The 16,366-nt window shown below is 42.9% G+C and overlaps 1 protein-coding gene across 3 annotated transcripts in view; it reads right to left on the bottom strand.

Moving 5' to 3' along the window:
• Nucleotides 1–11,928, bottom strand: part of CSMD3 (CUB and Sushi multiple domains 3) — a 601,317-nt gene extending 589,389 nt beyond the window's left edge. For 2 of the 3 annotated variants that reach the window (XM_061447845.1, XM_061447846.1), the window contains exon 1: nt 11,369–11,927. In XM_061447845.1, the coding sequence (XP_061303829.1) occupies nt 11,369–11,546 (178 nt within the window). In that variant the 5' untranslated portion in view covers nt 11,547–11,927. Of the gene's footprint in view, nt 1–11,368 lie in introns of all 3 variants that reach the window. The other variant, XM_061447844.1, reaches the window with a different exon arrangement.
• Nucleotides 11,929–16,366: the final 4,438 nt, after the last annotated feature.

The following is a 16,366-nucleotide window of genomic DNA, read 5'->3' as shown; positions in this document are numbered from 1 at the left end:
GTACTGTGTTCTACATTTTTTAATAAATGGGCCATTTTCCTTATAATTACCTCAGACTTGCCCTAAATTCTAGCAGGAAATTCTTGTCTTCTCAATAATTACAGAGCTTCTGCTGAGGAAGTTCTCTGCTTAGCTGATATCTGTTGCGCATTATGACTCTTAAGATTAGAGACTGACTCAACTGTCTGGATTTCAAAGAGATGACTAGTACAAGAGGCCCCATAGGGAGCAATTTGGAACAGTACCTTTCACAAGTCAGATACACAGCAAATTCTCCTTATTTCATTGAAATTCTCAAAGTCAATCTTGGAACAAGTGAGTAATAGAATACCAACAAATCTGGCCCTGATTTAACCTATGTGATTCTTTTTTCTCCCCTTTCCTATTGTGCCATTTAAAAAAAAAATAAAAATTCATACACAATATTCTGTAGAATCCAGAGACAGACTAATCTGTTCTGGTCATCCCAGAATGATGATATCACTAGGATACAGTAATATTAGATCTGTAAGATTTCCCTTACCATGTCACATCAACAGTATACATTGGAGCTTGAAAAACAGAGAAGCTGCAACATAGATTTCCAAAAATATAGAATGGTTAGCATTGGAAGGGACCTTAAAGATCATCTAGTTCCAACCCCATTTACAAGTATTTATGTAGAGTATCCATTACATTCAAATGTAATCTGATTCTATATTGTTTACTTGTGTGCAAATGACTAACTTACTTTTAAGTTACTATTAGGTTTTGACCTAATAATGTGTTTTGATGTTTCATTGTTTAGGGTGAAGGGGTATTATTTGATTAACAAAAAATAATCATGTAGACAGCCACAACAGACTGAAGAATGAAAATAAATATAACTGAAACTCCACTCTTCCAATCTTGCTTTCTTGCAGATGATTTAAAATCCAAAGAACATCTTGAAAAAAGTTTGTAAGTCTAATCTATGACCATAAAACTGGGAGGATATTTCATTTCCTAACAGATTACCCTTACACGTTTATTACTTTGGGCCACAAAAGGACTTTACAAATGACATAGAAACTGAAGAGAACTTTCTATATTTTACTGCAGCTTTATGTTTTTTTGGGACTTTTCCAGTGGTACTTGTGTAGTGGGAAGAGAGTTTGGGAAGGGAGCCCAGAAGTGCAGAGGAGGCTGGATAAACTGGCAAAAATTACAGCAGCTAGCTGATGAGCTAGAAACTGAGTGTAGTAAAAATATATAGATAGAGTTTAGGGGAATGGTGGTTTTTTTTTATGGGTAGCTTAATTTAAAACTAGCTGAAATTAGTGTAGAAACTCATACAAATTTAAATGACCTACAACTGTAGTACTAGAGAAATTCAGGAATAGTTGAAGCATATCCCTAGGAAAGTTGTGGAGACAGGCATGCAGCAGTCACCACTGCTGTTGAACTCATTCTGTATTAGTCATTGATTCTGTTGCTCATTGCTATTTCAGATAAAGAGCTTTCAGAAGCATAAATTTGTCAGGATGTTTACAAAAATCACTGTGTCTTACATTGTTGATTGTTGCAACTCTCCACTGCTGAAAATGACAATGACAATAAAATATATCTCACCTACTTGTCAGGGGAAAATTGTTATCCTTGTATGAGAAGATATGGGAGACTCTGTTGGCACTGTAACCTCTATGAAAAACACAGAAATGCTATTGCTAGTTTGGCGTCTATGCCATTTTTCTTTCCACAGAAAGGGCTGAAAATTAAACCTTCTCAAGAGTGCTGAAGTACTTGAGTAAAAAATTGGGACATTGAAGAAATACAACATTCACATTCTTACAAGATGTCTGCAATTGCTATAAAGAGAATATGGTTGCATTTAGGATATATGAAAGTTCGTTAAATAGAATCTGTAAAAACCTCCAAAGAAATATCCTCCCAAATGTCAGAGGTATTTTATTTTCCCAGGAAGGAGTTGCTGAGATTGAAATAAAGGGTAAAGAGGTGATATTATCAAAGTCTCTGAAGCTAATAGCTATGTGAATTGTGTGAGAGAAATGATTGGCCCCCTTCAAAAGAGCTTGCAGAAAGAAGCAGCTATTGAAAAGAATTCTGAATGAAAGTGATAGAATAGTGTTGAATAGTAATGTGGAAAGGAGTAGGTAATGTTGCTCCTATTTGTTTCTGAGTTGAAAACCACACCAAGAAACTGAGGACTGAGCAGTCAGTTTCCCTCTTTCAGGTATAAGTCAACATTTTTCAAGACCATCAAATGTAAATTTTTTTTTTTCTCAGTTCCAGGAAAATTTTTCAGCAGTTTTCTATGAATAGATTTAATAATTAATAAATAATGTGAATGTTGTGAAAATTTTAGCCATTTTAGTAGTAGTCTTAAGAGGGAAGTATTGTTGCCATGAGTATTGTTAAAACATTCACTTGATACAGTACAATTTGTATCATGTTACTTCAATATGCTAGAATGATGAAAACTCTCTAATCAGATAAGCACTTCTGTGTACACTATATTGATGTAAAGATTTTGGAGAAGATGTCTTGCCCCTTCATTCTGAAATATAAATTGTAAGTATTTCTTCACTTGTGGTCATTAAAAGTGCCATGTCATGCAATTAGCATTGCTAAAATAAGTAGCAGTAGTTGTACGGTTAAAGTGTCAGCATAGATGTGTTCAAGGTAAAACACATAAGATGAGCATGGTCATGAATTAAGCATATGTTCTTCTTCACAGCTACAGACGCTTGCTACCAGAATTGTTGGTATGCATTGCCAACAGAATCACAAACAATTTACTTCTGTAATCTTTAGATTTATAATGCAATGTGAGTTTTCCAAAGAGCACTTCTATTGAAAATTTCTAGTGTATTGTGAAATGCATGGCTTCTGTTACAATTTATATTGCTGACTCAAATGAAATACATGTACAGAAAACTGCAGTTCAAAACTCAGTATGAAAAGAAGCAGAGGCAAATCTGCTCTCAAAAGTAGATTTGGACTCTTCTGTTGCTTTCAATGGGCTTAACAACAGGCAGTTTAGAAGCTCATTTTATATCCTGTTTCATAACTTCCATTCACCTTTGGATCAAAGCTGATATACAGAAGCAAAAATGCAACTTTTAGTGTAGACTTTTAAAATATTAGTTTTAATTAGACTAAGCTTTGATCCTCAAAGAAAATAGCACAGCAATCAAAAAAGCTAACTATTACAGAAAGTGAAGTTTCCCTTCTGGGTCAGATTAAATAATGGAGGAAAGGTTTTGTAATCCAAGTAGTTCCATCTCAGTGGTATGCTGAAACAGAATACCTGTACTCTGCGTTTATGTAGTTCATTTTAGCCAAGGACTCTAAACTAAACTTGTAGATATCCACTTGCTGGGTATGAAAACAGTTCTGTAAGAAGATAATGATCACAGAGGGATCATTTTAACTGCTGCTGAAATACAGCCACCTCTGAGATGTGGCATGTCAGCCTCTTTAAATGACAATACCAGTATTAAAATTAAAAAAAAAGACAATAGCACAGAAACATTTTTTTTCTACATTTAAAAGGTGATTAGAGGTTTTCAGTCTACTAAAAAGTTTTATAGAAACTATATTAAAAAAAAAAAAAAATCCCTAAATCCATGTGAATGAATAATTATGTGCTAGGATCAGGTTTTATTAGTATTTTAGAAATGGGTGGTTTTTCTTTTCATCAAGCTTTCTTCCTAACATTTGGTAGCTATCACTACTTGTAATCTTGTTTGGTTAGTGAAAACAGTTACAAATTATAGTAGAACTTCCTTCTGAGATTAGAAATACACAATAAATTAAGAGGTAGTGGATGGCTTAGGAAACGCATTTCAAACACTTCAAGCTGTTACCTGTGTCTTTGCAAGATAACAATGAAAGCTCTTGAATATATTGATAATATAACCAAATACATGTAATTGATTTCTATACATGCATATTATGTATGTATGTATGTGTACATATATGTGCAAACAAAATTCTATGATAATGACATCAAAAGAGTCACAGTGCATAAAGATAGAAAGCTAATAAAATAGGTATATATGGGAAAGAGACAAAATAGAATTTAAGGTCAGAATCTCTATAATTCAAGTAATTACTCAGTCATTTCTGCCTCAAGCTTCCAGATTCCTTTAGTCCTACTGCAAAAATAATCAGTGTTACTTACATGCCTAGGGAAGTGAGAATTCACCACCCCATGAATCCTTCTGCTGTTAAATTACTTCTTGTTATTTATCTGATTTCCATGATTCAGTGTGAATATAACACATGCACTATGATGCATCTTGTACAGTCTCAGGGAAAATGGCAGTCTGTTTCTCTATGGCCATGTTGGTTGCATACCATCTTACTCTTTGACAGTCCAATTCGGAGAGGACCAGTCCTGGCAGAATCCCTTGTATGCCATTCCCTGATACTTTGGGTATTGTTATTCTATAATAACAATATTGTTACTCTATAAGTAACAATATTATAGAATATTATTACTCTATAAGTAACACTGTTCCTAAATCTATAAACTTATCCACCTAACACTTCAGACACTGGGAAAGAGTCGATGAATTTCAACCATTTTCTTCTTTGACATTTACAACAGTATTCAGCAATTGTGACACTAGAATTATGGAGCCACAGTAAATCTTATGTAGTCTGTAAGAACAGGCCAGTGAGACCATAAAGACAGATCTGGAAACTAAACCAGCTAAATATAAGCATCTACAAAAATGTCGTATGTCTCTGTGTGTGTGTGTGTATGTATATTTAAAACCATCTTCCTCATAGTCTGATAGCCTTCTCTATTCCATTTCCCAGAAGAAATGCTGAATGTTGGAAAGGAGATACTCAACATCTAATACTGCTAGCCTTTTTTTTTAAGACACAGTTGAGATCCTATAAAGTAAATATTATGCACCCTTCCATTTAGGTCCAAGATAATTGCCATATATTGACCTTGAATTTTACATCAATTTGAAAGAAATCATACAATTTCACAGACAAGGAAGCATTCTTCCACAGAGTTGTTTGAAAGGCATGTGTTTAAAGCTCATAAGAGTTCTGGAATTTTGCAATAAACCTTAGCATAAAAATTATTCAATCAAAATGGTTTTATAGCTTTTTAATAACTACTCCTATCATATGCCTCTCTGATTTGTTACTTAAACATCACTTCTTCAAATCTCATGTAATAAGAACTGCCTTGAAATTATAGAGGTCTAAGAAAAAAAAAAAACAAAACAACTTAGACCAAACTGTTTGTTCTCAACTGTTCTTTCCTGGAAGATTGCTTTGGAGTAACTGGAAAACTAATTTCCCACAAAGGCTTTGTTCTATCTTTTCAACTTTAATCATTATGTCCAGAAATACAAGCTGAATGATACTTATCAGCAAGAAGTTGAGTCTGAGATGTCACAAGCCCCTTGAAATAGAATTGAAATTTTCTACTAGTGGAGAAGGAAAAAACCCAGCAAAACAACAAAACCAAAAAGCAACCAACCAAAACCAACAACCAAAAATACCCAACAATTTTTGCAGCAGATTGTAAAGCTTTTCCTATTACTATCAATTCCAATTTCTTGGATTCTTTAGAATTAAGGTTTTACAGATGATTTTAGGTTATTTTATAGATTTTTTTTTTCTTTTGACTTATACTGTCTCTCTCCCAGCATTATAGCGACGGACTCACTTGGCCTTGCTTCAGAGGTGCCAACTATTTCCCCAGGCTCTTAATGAAGAAAGCTAAAATTGGAAATGCTCAATACCTCTGAAAATCAGATAGTGTCCAAGACACTTCTTTTTATAAAAGGAGAGATACAAGGCTATGCTATTCTTCATAACCTTTTCTCCTAAAGGGTGTTACAATCATGCAAATTGAGCCATCCCCACAGGATATTTCAAAATATTTTTTAAATTTCTATGAACAATTCTGTGCTTTTCTTTGTCTTTACTGGATTCAGTGGTCACAAATCTCAAATTCTTGGGGTTGACCTATGTAGCACATTAACAACACTGGGTTGTTGCCAATTTTATTACAAGCTTTCATACTACTCAGTGCTTTCAGCCAAATGCAGAGTGTGAAGGATGGAGGATGTATGGGAAGAGAAGGGAAGCAGAAGGATAAAGAACAGAAAAATGAGTGGAACACAGGCCAGTCCATGTCTCTTAAAACCTGGGTGTTCCAAAAGCAGTCTCTAGCGCAAAAGACACAAAACTGCTAGCTGTTGAAATCCAGGATAACATGCTAGTCACTCTGTGTGTGTTGTTTCTCCTATCTTTCCCTAGACTGCTGCTAATAGTCACTGTTGGAGATAAAGGGCACTAAGCTAGATGGGTAATTGATCCTATTTGACTTGTTCCTCAAAAAACAAACCCCCAAAAATTCCCACAAGCAAGAAAAATACCAGGTAGACCACAAATTTCTGCTGTTTACTGCATGGGAGTTTTGGAAAAGGAGAGATTTGAAAGCATATCCACGGAATTCTTTAGGTCTTCTGGGATGGTGCTTCCAAGTCAAGATGTTGATAACAGAGTCGCAGACAGAACATGTCCCTTCTTCAGCCTGTGGGCTACTGGAGCCCCCCAGTCTGCTCTCTCTAGGAAAGGGCTCCCCGTGCGCGAGGGGCTATTTCTGTCCCTAGTGCTGTCTGACTTGCAATCAAAAGATTTGCAGGAGTCACCATGCCAAAGTAAGCAAAGCCAAGCGATGGGAGACTGTATTAAGGAGTCCCGGGAGGCGCGGCCGCCTGAGGCGGCTGCGGAGGCCAGTGCTCGTGCCGGGCGCGGCGGAGCCCGCCGGCGGGGTGTGTCGCCGCTCCCTGCTGGCTCCGCGTTGCTACCGCTTCCTCCCTCAGTGAAAAACGTGAGTCTGCGGGCAGCGTTCCTCTGTGCCCTTTGAGGGTCCCTGGTGCCATCGGGTAGGGCAGGGCTCGGTGGTCCTCGATGCTGCTTAGAGGGGTTGTGTGTTCCTTCCTTTCTAACCTGCCGGAGTAGGAGCAGCTGTGCGCTACGCGCAGGGACTCAGCGGAGCCTTGGCTTAGCCCCGAGAAGGGTAACTTTGTCTGCATCCCTGCAGAACTACGCGGCTCCAAAAGACGCGCTCTGAGCAGCTTGCTGAGCAAAGCCTTGAGGGATCTGCGGGAGCTTGCGGGAAAGAGGCACCGTGGAAGAGCTGAGACTGTGCATGACGAGGAGTTGAAACCCAAGGACAACGTTGTCCCTTCTCTAGTCAGTGTCTCCGGTACCGTGCGTACAAACGCACAGACACAGACGCCCACACAAACGCACAAAGATGCAGCGGCGGCAGCGACCATCTGGCACTGGGGAAACCCGAACCCGGCGTTTCTAACCCAACAGTTTCCGCTCCGGGGACCGAGCGAGCACGTCGGTGTGCCCGTCCGTGCCCCGCCGAGAACAGACTTCGCCAGTAACCCCATAAGCCAAGGGACCGGGAAAGAAGCAGTGGGGAGGGGCTGGCAGAGCCTGAGTGGAGCGGGATTGAGTTGGGATGGGGGAGAAGATAGAGTAATGCACTTGATGATCTTAAAGGTCTTTTCCAACCTAGCTGATTCTATGATTTCACTCTATGATTCTGTGACTGCAGAGGTGGCTGAGAGCAGCAGGGCACGCTTTGTCCCTGCTAAATATTCCCACATGCCAGGTACCCATCACTGGAAATGGAAATCCTTTTCATTTTTTCATCACTGCTTCTGTCAATGAGCCGTTAAAAATCTCACCACTTCATCTCCCTTTCATTTTGAAAGCTGCCCTTGTTCTGCTTGTCACAACTGCAACAGGGGAACGGAGGAACACCAGCAGAAGCAAAGCCTCATTTTATCCAAGCAGACAAAAAAACAGACCTTGGCTTCTCTGATCTCTGTCTTGGAGTGACAATAAACCGAGGAGATGGAGAAGTCTTGTGGTCTGTGGTCATTTCGCCTTTTTCCCCTCTGGTTTGCTCCCACAAACAGATCACAAACATTTATAGGTTTGGGTCGTGTCCCCCCCCCTTTTTTTTTTTTTCTCTTTTTTTTCATGGTGGAGGGAGTTGCCAAACTGAAGAGGTGCAGGTATCAGTGATTTCTGTCCTAAATCCCAGGAGGCAAAGCTCACTACCGCAGGTTGTTTCCCCCCCCCTCTCCTCCCCTTTCTGTAAGGAGTTGGATGGTGGAGGTTTCCACTCCCTGCTCTTCCAAGTTTGTTTTGTGTCTCCCATGCCTAAACGTCGCTCCTCATTTCTCTTGTGGTAGGAGTGAGGGAGGAGAGGAAGGAACTTTCCTAGGTGTCTTGCACATCCAAAGGGAGGAGCACAGGAGCCATCATCCCTTGCACCTGGCCAGGCATCACCCTGCTTTGCATTTTCCAAGGGCTGGGTAGTGTGTGTGGGAGTTGTTTATTGTTTCTGTTTGTTTATATGCATTCCCTCCCCTTTAATGATGTAATTTATTTGCTTTGTTACTCCTTGTCTATCTGAGGAAGATTTTTGTTGGAGATTGATCCATGATATAACAGATACTCTGTAAGCAGCTAAAGATTTTCCTTTAAAAAGGTACAATTCCTCTTTACCTCAGGTCTTCCCACCATTTCTTCCCCAGCAGTTATGCCGATTTCCTTCCATTTTCTCTTTCTTTCTTCTTTCCCCTTTTCTAGCCCCTCCCAAGTGTTGTTGGAAGGTGCCAGAGAAGCACAAATTTATGGACTAATGTGAAGATATTTTTTGTCTATATGGATATATTTAAGGAGAACATAATTAATCAGATCATCATGCCTCTGTAAGTCCCCTGGGATGGTTTGACACCTGCAACAGTAGGATAGCTGGGGATTGAGATTGGAGAAATGGTGATGGGACAATGACAAAAGAAGGGTCTGAGAGGCAGATACCAAGCAAGGCTGTGGAAGTAGTCTGGATGACAGAAACCTCAGCAACAGTTTTGGTGTTATGATGTGGTGCTAGACTATTCAGTAGAGGTAATTAAATTAGGAAGGGTACGGGCTGGAGCTTTGTGGAAATGAAGGGTATGGGCTGGAGGTGGGGTTTGGTGACAAGGCCTTGCTGGGCAATGGTACAGAAGATGCAGAATCTGAGGAATCAACTTGCTCCCAACATCTGGAATGTTTTAAATGAGCAGGTATTCATTCATTGTTTGCCTTTGACATGATTTCTGGGAGCAGAAGCATGTCCTAACACAATGGGAATGTAAATCAACGTAAAATGTATTCATTCATGGAAGTGGGGAGAGAATGTGAATGCCCAGAATAGATGCAGTGCTGCAGCGAGTCTAAGCCAGTTGTATGGAGCTTGGCTGCCTAAAGAAGCCTACATCCAGAATGTAAATCTGACCTACTGGATCTGCAGTTGCTGAGACGAACCCCCCAGTCCAAAGAAAGTGTATGGAAACTGCCAGGGTCAGCACCTGGGAGGCTCAGGCCCTGACCATAGAGAGGAAGCCGCTTCACAGCATCTCTCTGGGACTGTACGTGGGCAGGAAGAGAAAGGGAGCATCCAGTGTTTTTTCCTTCCCCCATGCCCAACGGCAAGCGAAGCGGCTTCTCAACAGGTGCTGTGGAAACTTGCACAGCTCCGCGGCCATCGCGGCGCGAGGAGAACCGCCCGAGCCCTGAATTTTGTAGGATGCTGCCGCCCCGCGACTCGTGCTCACCAAGCAGCTGCAGCGGCAGCAGCCTCGGCGCCCCCACTCCGCTCTCGCGGAGCGCCGCGCAGCCAGCCCATGGCTTCCAATAGTCGCACCCGGCGCAGGGAGCGAGTTAATGGCAGCGGGCTAACCCAGGGAAAAGCGCGGAGTTGGTCTTTGATCGCAGGCCTCCCCCAGAATGGGGCAATGCCCATGGAGCAGCTACCGTCAATAGTTGAAAACAGAAAGAAGCTGCCTGTAATCCAAATGTGCATTAATGTCGCAGGCAAGCCCCCTCCCCTTGGATCCCCCGTGTTAGGATAACGTGAGATGAGGTAAAAGCCCTCGACACCCTCTCCATGAAACACGAATTATCTTTTTCACAAGATGCAAATGGGGGACAAGCAGCTGCAAAGCTCTACAATAAACTGTTTCATCCAAGGCAAAGCCAGCTTGGTAAGGCACGCTTTTGAATGCCGCCCCCCTCAGAACACCTCCTTCCCACTGTGCAGGCAACCTCTGTAGGTGATAACCAAGTCTAAAAACTCGGAGAGGATCGATAATGTCTACTAAATATTCTGGGAGGGTACGAATGAGGCGGGGAGGAGGGATAAGGATGAGGAGGGGGATAAAAGGGTGATTAATCAGATATTAATCACTGGCCACAAACAAGGGGAGATTATTTCGGGTAGGCAGCCGACTGTGGGGAGTTGCAGAATAGATCCATTTACTGAAGGCACGCGTGATGGGATCAGCACTTCACCCTTTAACGTCGCCTGTGTAATTTTGCAGGTGCACATTATTCAACCCACATATTTCTTCTTCTCTCTGTGGTAGCATTTCCCTTAACTGTCTGCAAGCACAGACTTAGTGGAGATATTTCTGCCGCTAACTAGAGGTTTCCTTTTGCTCTCCTTTCATGAACACAGAAACAGGAAAAAAGCAAAATAGCCCTTGCCCAGAAAAAAAAAAAAAAAAAGAAGGGACAGACAAAACCCACCCCAATACGCACCTCCTACAACATACATGAGGGAAAGGTACCAGAGGAGGGAAGAGAAAAGGTCTCTGTCTTTGCACCCAGCGGCAGACCATGCCTTCAAGGCTGAATTACTAACGCACCTTGCCGGCAGGCGGTGAGCCCCGCATGCAAGCCAGCAGCTGAGCCAGAAGCGCAATTCAGGCTGCGAGACCGCTGCGCACACGCTTTGGTCCTCTGTAACTTTCCCCGCACAACGGGTTAAACTAATAAGTGCATCGATACAGGCATTCCCGCAAAGAGCCCGTCGCTCGATCGAAACCCAGAAATGTAGGTAAACCTCCTCCCCCCCCCCCCCCCCCCCCCGCAACACACATAGACACTACTATCATTATCCCCTTAAAAAAGTCATTCGGTGGGATTTGCTGAAATATACACTAGTTAGAGGCTATATGAATCAACTCACGTCTCCGTTTGAGCATACTGCAAGAATATTTATTGAGCCCCAGTTCAGTCACTGCATTGAAAGCCAAGCCTGGCAAGCAAATATATTTCCTATCTCCGAAGAGAGCTCTGAATCAACTCCTTCTTTTCTCCCCGCTTTAGCCATCATTTATATCTTTCCATTGCAAAGTACTCAGGATAAAAATGTAAATTAAGAGATAAATATATTTTGAAACACACCTTGGTATAACAAGGAGAGAGGTTGCAACGCCCTGACCGAAAGCAAACGGACCCCTAAAAATATACCCCTCAGATGCTACCCTACCTTTCACACACGAAACCATCAATAAAAAGACGAGGTTCCAAAATGTAAATCCACTTTTAATCTCCATTTTCTTCACCAGGATGAAGTCCAGCCGGCCGCATTTAGTACATTCCCTTTCCCAAAAGTCTCCTAATTTCGATTCCTTTGTACGGATTTCCCCTCTGCAGATCCCTTTCATATTATTCTCGAGAGCTCCTAATTCCTATTCCTCGGCCAGGCGCAGCGGAGTTGTTGCTGTTGATGGTGCGCGGTCACAGCTCGGAGTGAATGGTGTTTCTGGGATACCACAGCAACCTTGACGAGGACTCAACCATCTCTCCAACGGGGGCACAAAGTCTCAGCTACTCTCGATCGTGTCTTCTCCTTCCCCCACCACCCCCCCCGCTACCCCAACTCCCTGCGCAGCCGAAACCCACCACAATCTGGGCTCGTTACAGCATCCTCCGGGAGCCACGGAAGAGCATCTTAAAGCTCAGGCACTCTCTCCAATAAACTCCAAACAGTATTTGCATTCGAGATCTTGCCCCCGCCCCCCTGCTCCCCCAAGAGGATCAATTCTGGCTGGGAACACGGCTCAGGATGAGAGCGCGGTGGCGAGGGCTCCGCAGCCGCCAGCGCAGCTCTGGGCAGGAGATGCGTCGGGACGCGTCTACCTCCCCTTGCCACGCGCGGAAATCACTGCCTTATTATTAACGATTCACGTGCGGTGCGTGGGGCTGCTGGCGTCACCAGCCGCACACACACACACACACACAGACGCGCTCTCGGGCTCACTCCCCGCACGGCAGCAAGCACGTCTCCGAGGGGTTTGCAGGCTAATTGCTCTGCGCAGAGACATTAATTACAGGCCCGGTCCCGGGGAGGAGGCGGCCACAGCAGTGCTCGCAGCAGAGGGGCTCATCGCCGCAGGGAGCTGCGGCCCCGCACAGCGGACACTGGACGGATATGGGAGAGTGGCGGCGGCTCCTGGCGGGCGGGGCAGTGTCGGGCCGGGCGGGAGGCGGTGGCGCGGCCGGGGCTCCGCCACGAAGAGCGCTGGCGCCACCTCGCGGCTGTGCCGCCTCGCCGCTCCGCGGGGCTTGGAGGAGGGCATTGCGGGGGGAGCTCCGCGGGAGGGGGGAAGGAGGAGGGGCGCCCAGAGAACGGTAGCGACCGGCCGCGAGGGGCTAGCACTGCCGGGCTCCGTTCTCGGCCCGCGCAGCTGCCGCGCAAGGTGCGCGTGGTTCACTGCGGCGCGGGCAGCGTGCGGAGGGTGCTGGCAAGCCACGCCTCTGGTGCGGAGGTGTTTATTCCACGGGGTGCGGGGAGGGGTGTGCGTGTGTGCATGTAAGTGCACACGTGTAACTGGCCCTGCGGTGCGAGTGCGTCTGTGAGGGCCTGGCCTTGTTAGTGCCCGTGTGGTGCCGTGTTTGCGTGAGTGTGAGTTTGGATACATGTGTGTTGGCGCCTGTGCGTGTTTGTGCTTGCACGTGTTGTCTTAGTGCATGTCTCTGTGTTTATGTGCTGCTTGTGCTGTCCTGAATGTGGGTGAATGTGCACCTGTGGTGCATGTGAGCACGTGCATGTGTGCTACTCTGTGTGCATGTTTTCATGTGTGTGCTTCTGCTTGTTGCGCTGCGCATGAGAGTGCGTGTGTGTCCTGCATCCAAGTGTGAGTGCATGGATCTGCTCACGCATTTCTGCATGTATTTTGTATGTGCATCTGTGTGTGTGTGTTTTTGCAATTAGTGTGTGCCTCTGCACATGCTTTTGTCATGCTTTCGTGTTGCATCAGCATGTGTATGTGTTCGTTGACACAGTTTTGCATGTGTATGTTTTCACACGCATGTGCATATGGTACACAAGTCTGCATGTGTGTGAGTGCATGGGTATAATCTGAAGTGAATTGTGTATGAACTCGAGTGTGTGAGCCTGGAATTTCTGGCAGGCAATTGCAAAGCATGGGTCTGTGTGACTGTACACAGGTTTGCTTTTCCCCATGTTGAACAGTGCGGGTGTTTTTTGTGTGTGCGTGGAGTGCATTTGGGGAAAGGTATGTCCTGGTTAGGAACTGTTTTCAGTGGCTGTGGGTGTGAGGAGAGGTTTTCTATATATGTGTAGGTGAACATGTGAATTTGTATGAACGTATGTATATATGAATAATCACAGTATCATTGAAAGTAGTACCTAAGGAATCTAGAAAGGTAAAGATTTGTGTTTACGCCAAGAGCACAATGCAGAGGAGGAAGTTTGCATAGCAAAGAGTCTTTTCCCTTGTGGGTGTAGGGGTGAGCAGTGTGTGTCTTCCACTTTTACCCATGCTCTGTTTTACTGAGGCTGCCAGCATTTAGCTGAGTGTGGCCCCACATATGGCTGACTGAACTCATCTCTGGAGCTGTAAGACTGTGTGTAGCTGGCATGCGAATAGAATATCTTTAGCTGCAAGGTCTGACAGTAACCAGCCCCATTGGATCCATACAGGTTTGTTTACTGGGGAGAAGCAAAGGTATATATTTCATGGCCTCGTGACTTGTCTACAGCCCTCTCTTGCAGACACGTAAGTCTTGGAGTGTGACTGCTGTAATTGAAACTTGGTGGGCCTAATGGCTTCCTCTGCAGTGGCTCAGAAATGTGAGTTCACAAGTGATAGCAGCCTTGTGCTGGTGTTAAGGGCCTTGCCACATTAGGATCAACCTTTTTGTCAAAATTTAAGTGGTTCCTGTCTTAGGTTATGTGGAATGGGTGAAAACAGCTAACAATATCCTGTTCAGAACCTGCCTGCTGTCTCCATTAAAACAATTCTGATATATCTCTCTTTACTATATGCGTGTGTTTACATTTATGCATGCATGAGTGTAACTGAATCCATTTTTCAAGAGTGATTGAAAACTGAAGGGGGACTTGTGCTTTCAGAATAGCACAAATGGCCTCACTTCTAGTATTCACTGCTTTTATGTGCTTGGAATAAAGTTCTGCCCTTATTCCCCCAAGAACACGTCTCAGCCCTGGAGCGCAGAATCTCCTTGGGGGAAGTACGTATCAGTGATAATGGATAAGAAGTAGATATCGAAGACCTAGACTTTTTGTTATTTCTAATTCATGCATTGCATTGATCAGTACTTCAATGCCCAACTTACTTAGGAGTCTTATTCTAATGCTGTTAGAAGTCATGTCTGTTTAACATCCAGTAAGATTTACTCTGTGAGTTACCTGTATTACTTATGAAAATAAAATTTTGACTCATCAGTTAGATGTTAAATGTGAATGAAGAAATGTTTATAGTTAAAAATGTGATGCCCAAGAAATGTTTGTGGAAAAATCTTGCTATTTTTCAAAGACCTTTAGGTTTCCAAGTACTTTAGATGCATTTTTAAAATAGCACTTCAGCAACTAAGGCAAATTTTAGGCGCACCTGATAAGATTGATTTGAATTTCTTTATAGAACACCCCCAACCTCAAACAGATCAACTCCTCAAATGCTGTAGTGTTGCATTTTTATTGTCCTTGTTTTTTTGTTAAATACTAGCATCCCATAACCTTTTGAATGATTCTGTGTTCAAGCTGTGGATTATCCTGTGTTTCATATTCATATAATGTCCTCCGTCTTACTGCTCCCTTCTTCCCTTCCCCCCTCCCTCCCATCTTCTTGCCTTTCTTCTCTCATTCCTTCGTTTCTTTCCTTTTTCCCCTTTTCCCTTCTTTTTCATTCTTGTGCTCTTGCTCTGTTTTCCTTCCTCCCTTTGTCTGCCCCCACCCCTTCTGCCTCATTCTTTCTCTTTCTTACCCTCATTTTTTTTCCCCTTTCTTCTTTCTCCTTTCTCTTTTTACCCTCTTTTGGCATGGTCAAGATTATTGATCATTTGGGTACTAGTCAAGGATGAAAGTGACTTGGCAAGGACCATTAAGTCAATCACTATGATTAAATACTCCCAAGAATTTTAAAATGTGCTGAAATCAGAAATGAGTAGGCACTTAAATGCCTGACCTGTTAGGCACATGAATATCAGCACTGATAGTGGAAAATGTGTATCAGAGACCTGAAAGTAATGGTGTTCCTTCATGGTAATATTGTTAGATGTTTCATAAACTATGCTGTGATGTCTTAATTATAGTATCTGTAAACAGGCACTCTTGTCTCAGAACCTCCAAGAAATAAATACACCAAAATAGTTCTATGGAATAATGTATTACTATTGGTATTCACATTTCCCACCCTCACAGTTCCCTGTTCACTTTGCCAAGGCAGATCAAATTTAAGTTTTGATAATTACATTGCAAATTCCTCCTACATTTTCAACTGCATTTGTTTTTCTTCATTCACTGTCATATGCTTTTGTGTAAGATAGCTGTATTTTATTAAATAACTCCTACATTTCACCCAGGGTAACTTCACTCTAATTGTAGGTAGACTGATTGCTTTGCTTTAAAAAATGCATGGGGTCTTCAGTGACAAATAACACTGTGAATAATACGATACATAGTGCTTGCAAGCAGAGACAGCATATGTAGGCATGTTTAAAGCATATAAGAGTAATATTTTAAAATGTGTATTTGACTTAGGATACAGATCTCTTTCAGTTGTATCACACAATTACTTTGAACATCCTGACCTTATGCAGAATGTAGAATTTTCTGAATTCCCATAATGTAGTCCATCTGGTTATAAACGCAAGTGTGACTGTTAAACCTAACTATGATTGTTAAACCTGAACTGCCTGCTCGTCTTTCGGTGGGCCCTAACATTGTTCTCTTACTTTGAAGATAGAAAGTAAGAGCATGTTACAGATATACTCCAAAACTTCAATTTTCCCACACTTTTCAAATTGTGTTGAAGTCTTTCAGGGGAGATTGTAAAAAGGAGGACACCATTGTGCCATCCCCAGGTACGTGGCACTTCATTCTTTACCTCTGTTTACTCAGACTAGAATAGTTTTACTGGAGTGAAACAGATAATGAGGTTTGGATGGGAAAGAGTGAGGTAGCAGTCATTCCACAGGTGTTGGGGTGCAGCCATGTGAT

The sequence above is a fragment of the Pezoporus flaviventris genome, unplaced genomic scaffold (assembly GCF_033815535.1).
Source record: "Pezoporus flaviventris isolate CSIRO_AGI_PZ_B2104156 unplaced genomic scaffold, CSIRO_AGI_Pfla_v1 ptg000007l, whole genome shotgun sequence".
Classification (NCBI taxonomy): domain Eukaryota; kingdom Metazoa; phylum Chordata; class Aves; order Psittaciformes; family Psittacidae; genus Pezoporus; species Pezoporus flaviventris.
The sequence above is the reverse complement of the archived record's forward strand: the minus strand, read 5'-3'. Positions and strand labels throughout refer to the sequence as shown.